At 30.9% G+C, this 6,228-nt stretch overlaps 1 protein-coding gene across 1 annotated transcript in view; it reads right to left on the bottom strand.

The window, feature by feature from the left end:
• Positions 1-1,213: 1,213 nt before the first annotated feature.
• The window catches only part of dsh (Segment polarity protein dishevelled), a 59,980-nt gene continuing 54,965 nt past the window's right edge, over positions 1,214-6,228 (bottom strand). Inside the window, 1 exon segment of the mRNA XM_074185810.1 lies at positions 1,214-2,212. Coding sequence (XP_074041911.1) covers positions 2,175-2,212 — 38 coding nt within the window. The 3' untranslated portion in view covers positions 1,214-2,174.

Below are 6,228 nucleotides of genomic sequence, written 5' to 3'. Positions count from 1 at the left end.
AAAGGGGGAGTAGTGAAAACAATATCTTTTAAATAACCCCATAGGAAAAAATCAAGCGGTGATAAATCTGGGGAACGAGCCGGCCACCGAATTGGACCCTTATTACCAATCCATCTATTTGGGTACGTTCTATCCAGATATTCAGTAACAACCTGTGAATTGTGAGGAGGAGCACCATCTTGTTGCCACCAAATTCCTTGTCGTTCTGCTATGGGAATATCTTCCATCAACTGGATCAAATCATTTTCTAGAAAATGTAAATATCGCAATCCATTGAGATTTTCATTGAAAAAGTAAGGTCCTATGATGCGGCCATTGAACAATCCACACCATACATTAATACCCCAAGTAGTTTGAAACTTTCTTTCGCGGACCCAGTGGGGATTTTCTTGAGACCAATAGTGACTGTTATGTCGATTCACAACTCCATTATTGTGGAATCGCGATTCACAAAATTTGACTGAATATGTTAGGACTTTCATGTAATATTACCTGAATCAAGCAATGAATTCAAGTCGTCGTTCAAAGTCCGTGGGTTTCAAACCTTGTACCAACTGAATTTTGAATGGGTGGTATTTATTTTCTTTCAGAATTCTCTGTACATTAGATTTACTCACACCGACTTCTTCTGCAAGAGTACGGATTGAAACATGTGGATGAATAAAAATATAAGCCAACACATTGATCTCTAAATCTTCAGTTCTAACAGATCTCGTATGATGACGATGCTTTATAGTAGAAGGAAATGACCCAGTTGGCAATTTTTCTACAACTCTCGAAAAAGTCATTCGTGACGAAATGGGTCTGTCTGGAAAACATTCTTGTTATAGACGTTGTGCTTGACGGCAGTTTTTCTGACATTCCCCAAAAATTAATAACATATCAATTCATTACAAAATGAAAAATGTTTTTCTTTGATAACTTTTCAAGTGAATATTCAAAATCATCCAAATTTTGGTAATTGACTAAACAAATGAATTCCGTCGATGAGCTTTCATGCAGGAGTCAGTTGTTTTGCTACAATTTTTGTTTTATTGAACGTGTAAAAAACTAGACATCAACTTTTTGATCTCTTATTTAGATACAGGCTGTGGAATCATTTCTTGATATAATTTTCCACAATATTTATTTCACCACATAGGTGTAAAAAATCTGTCAACATTTATTTTAAATTTTTTTTTTAATCAGGATGAAGATAATATAAAATGCCAAGTAAATTTACATATATAATATTTTGGATTATGTCGTACATGCTTCCAATCACACAAATTTTGGTTACAATTTCCCTGTATATTCCACAAGATAGCACAAAAAATTTGGTAGAAAACATGTTATATTTCTATACCATAATAATAAAAATGCAAAACAAAATATACCCTGTTAGCATTATTTGTTTTTGTTACTTTTGTGTACTAAAATATATACATCTGTTTGAACTCAGGAAAAAAATATAATATCACAAGAGATTTCAAAAATGTAGATAGATTTGAAATATTCAAAATAATATTACATTTCAAAAATAGAGAATAAAATATATAATAGAATTATAAATATTAAACTTAAAGCACCTTATATAATTATACCAGTGGCAGTGAATATTTAAGTCGTGAGAGAAACAACATTTGATGGGATTTTATGCTTAAAAATTGTTTGCAGTTCAACTTTTCATCACAAATTCATCGATAATGATTTGTAAAATGTTAACTCGTATGATGTTCAATCAAACAAATAACTAAAAGTGCTGCAAACACCAAAGTACTATTATTTTGTAAATAACAAATTTTAAGGGTCTATTCATGATTCGTTATGAGAAAATAATTTATATTTGAGTAATTTTCATAAACCCAGTTTGGAGAATGGAGTATATACTCATCAAATGACATTTGATTATAACAAAGTAATCTATCATACACCCGAATCATTAATTACCACTAATATCCAATATGAGAAAAAAATTGGATAGATAAGTATGAATCAGTTTCACTCATAAAATAAAAATTAAGTTCATAGAACTAATACTTTTGATGAACCCTATACAAAATTCACTGCCCATCAAAATATCAAAATGAACTGTACAGGTACTAAATATTTCATATTCACTAAAAATATACAAAGCTAATATAAAAAGTACGAATACAGTATACATATAAGTAGTTTTTGAACAGCAATTCTTCCTAAGTCTGTGTGAACTGGTAAGTCATCAGACCTGTGTCTGGAAACAAAAATAAAATAAAGATTAAAAACAGTTCTAGAGAAAAATACATGCAATTTAAAAGAAATCATGCACGATTGAAATTGTGCTTAGTGACAAAAATAAAAACTTACCTTAGCGCCAATTCGGAAAGCAATTGGAAAATGATGTGTAATATTGCACTAGAGGTAACTTAAAACTGAAATTAAACGTTGAATTAGTGAAAAAATAAAAATGGCATGAAAAAAAAAGATGCAAAAAATGCATTATTGAAAGAAACCATTCTACTTCATTTTATTCTGGCACTATCACTACGAGTATTGGATTGCTCAACCACTGTTTATCATTTTTCTTATGAAAGTTCAATATCATCCAAATGTTAGGGAGTTTATTCAATGAAACACTTGTTTTAACATACATTTTAATACAAAACTTCTAATACACTTTCATAATTTCATAAAATATACTCGAATAATTTCATTCTGGAAACAATATAAGGAGTCTTTCTACTACTTAACATTTTATAAATTGAAGCAAAATCAGCCCAACGTTGTTTCAGTTACTATACTAAACGATGAGGAAGTCTATTTTATGTATGACTTTGTATTTTGGAAGTGATGGCGAGGCTCAAACGTTTTTCTGAATGAGAAAAAACCATTTCCAGCCCGTTTCATCTAAAAAAAGAATAATCCATAAACAATTTTCCAGTAGTTCTATTAGATTTTGGCCAGATTTTTTCCTGACCTTTTTTAGTTGTCACTCATAATTTAAAAAAGCAACAACACTTAGGTTCATGCAATGGGTAATTCTTAAAATAATTCAGGAACCAATATCTGTACGTTAAAAGTGTATCTTCATGCATATTGATGGGCTATAAAGCAATCAATATAGCACCACACATTATGAATATTCAATAAAAAAAATGATAAACAGTTTTCACAACATTCAACATTAAATATCGCAAATGGAAAGCTGATCACAAAATCCAACAAAACATGAGGCGGCATTGCATTTATAAAAAATTATACAAAGCCAATATATTATGAAAATATTCAAGGTTTTATGGAATTTAGATCAGGACTATTATTTTGTATCGTCAGAGCTTTAAAAATTTTTAAAATACGTCAAATTACTAAATACTGCCTACACTGAAAATCGTCAAATAACCTAGCAAGGGATGTTGATGCTGAAAATTACCAATAAGGTTGTTCGTGTCGATTTCGTAGAAATACTGGTTTCTTCTGATTGATAAATGAACCAAAGGTCACCATTCATCAACACAGAACAGATCTTCCTGAAAATATCTGCTTCAAACACATTGTTTTCTTCCATAATTTACAAATTTCTTGATAATTTGACCAATAGTTTATTTTTTGTAGAAGTGATAACTTAAGAAGAATTCTGATGAACGGAAACACATGCCAAATGCAAAAAGTACTAGAAGAAGGTTAAAATCTTTCGAAATTTAACTCACTTAAGTAGAGATATAAAAAAGCTATCGTTATGGTTGATTCATACAAAAAACATTCACTTCATTATTTATAAATTAAAATTGATTATATGTGTATTTAGGGTGTTTTGATTCAACAATTTTTTTCTCTCGGACTCAAGGTCATTGATAAAAAAATTGAAATTGTGAACGTTCAGAGTCACAAGTCACATAAAGTTGAGAAAATATGAATGTTGGTATTACTTACATTTCACATATAATACTAAATATCAACAAAGAACAGGGTTATTTTTCGGATAGTATTGACCACAGTCAGTTGAAGCATGCACATTCATATATTTCAAGGAATCCTTAAAGAAAGAATACTCACCCACAGAACTTTTGTTAAAGTAAGAGTTTGATGTATGAATCAGCCGTTAATGTCAGTAATCACATATGAAATTCACAACTGTAAAATCTGGAAAATTTACTCAAAAATGAAAGTAAAGAGGATTTATCGATTTCCTCGAAAAACCCAAGAAAGTAGGGAATATTCAAAATATGTCTGACTCAAAAATGTTTTTGATAATTTATTTTTATGAGAAAGACATCTTGCAATTTATAAGCTGAGATTGATCTAGGGCACCCCTGCGGCAAAAATTAGTCTATGATGTTCCTTGCCAACTGAAAAGAAAGCTTAATCGACTCAGTTTGTGTGACCCACATCGATAGATGAATGGTACCCAGGCCTTATCATGTTTCACCATAAGAGTATCTGGGATGTCAAGAGATCTCTCGGAGTATTTAGTCTTGCTTACCTTCTCTCATACATAATTATATGAACTAGGAGTATGAACAGAGAGAGGACTCTAAGAGTGACTCCTTGGACTCCCAATAAAATGTGTACAAGCTAACCTACAACACATTTAGGATGACTTGGCAGTACTTACAAAGAATATGGGAAAGTTTTGATACTGCACTCATATAACAACCCTGCTTTAATATTTTTAGGCAGTTAACCAGAATTCAAACAGAAATATTCAAAAACTTGCAAGAAATACTGTTGCGTAGGTAAAATATAATTAATCTCTTAATAAAACTATAAAACCTTGAGGAAATTTCAGAGACAAAAGAGAGGGCAATGCGAAGAGGTTTGACAGACCCAAGTATAATGTAGATTCTACAAGATGCTTTCTGAGGAAAGACACATCTCGGTAGATAATCTAAAAATAAATGCTGGAAAAGACACAAAAACATGAGGAAGAATTATAAGAGAGATTTTCCGAATCAGTTAACACAATTTCAGAGTCCTAGAAAAATTCAGCCCATCAAAATAGAGTTTAGGGAGAATTGGCAGAGACCATGTATGTTGTGGAAAGACGTCATAATGCTGCAGAAAAGGGACAAAACTTTTATTTAAAAAAGTTGTATAATCCTCAGATCAAATTTAGTTTTGAAACATACCTGCAACATAGAGATGGAATAGGGCCCCTTTTCATTCCAAAACCTTGAATAATTTAGACAGGATTTAGTGAAGGTCTGTGACTAATAATAAGTTTCAGGTCATTGAAAATACTGAAAAAATTTCTTGAAGGGCATATTAGAGACACAACAGACCACTGAATTATGAACAATATGCACACAGGGTGGGTATGCCAAAGGAAACGACTCTATATTAGGACAAAGAAAAGCGGAATATGTTTATAAGCTAAAGGAAATATTTTTAACTGCTAGTTTGAATATACACTGATGGACAACTAACATTGAGATCAAAAATTAAAAAACTTGTACAAAGTAATATTCTATATGGTCTGCAGTGTTTTACCGGAAATATGTTACAAAAGTATAACGGCTGGCAGGCAACCATGAAAATGTTGAAACTTATGCCTAAAAATTATTTTAAATTTCAAAGACAAGGTTAAGATGTTCAAACGGATGTAATAATTCCACATGGTTAAATAAAAGATCAAAGGCTTCATCTACTAATTTTTTCCAGGAATGATAAGAAATAGATGTATGAGATGGAAATATCTCACATTGATTGAGAAGATGGCAACAAGTTTGGATAAGTTCAATCTCAATCAAATCAACTTCGAACACTATTACTATTTTTATTGCTGACGCCACAATATTCTAGGCCATATGTGAGATACACTTTGAAAAACTAACCCTTTTGTTTTTTTTCAACTCCCAAAAGTTACTTTATTTTGAGAAGTGAAAGATATACTTTTAGGAGTAAAAACACTGCAATTTCTGGAGCTATCTAAGGACTTTTCTCTTTAAAGTGAATATAAAATATTATGCACATAACTACAAATTCACATAATTCAAATGGTTTGTATAAACAAAAGTATGAATTCATACTAACTTTGACTTCTTGAACAGATATCGAGTAGAAGCAAGTATCATTATTTGGTTTGAATCTACTGCACAAGCTTTTTAAAGTTGATTCATGCAGGAAGCAATGTTATGTGTATACTTATCGTTACTATACTGCACAAATTTCTAAATGAAACAAAAGAGAAAATATAGGTTGATTTATTATTTTCTACATGCCTCATGCAACAATATTATAACATGTGAATGTATTTCTGCTTACAATGTTCAT

Source organism: Leptinotarsa decemlineata, unplaced genomic scaffold (assembly GCF_025532065.1).
Source record: "Leptinotarsa decemlineata unplaced genomic scaffold, Ldec_3_MD MMD2_tig00078346_RagTag_RagTag, whole genome shotgun sequence".
Taxonomy (NCBI): Eukaryota; Metazoa; Arthropoda; class Insecta; order Coleoptera; family Chrysomelidae; genus Leptinotarsa; species Leptinotarsa decemlineata.
This window is presented reverse-complemented; position numbering and strand designations above follow the sequence as displayed.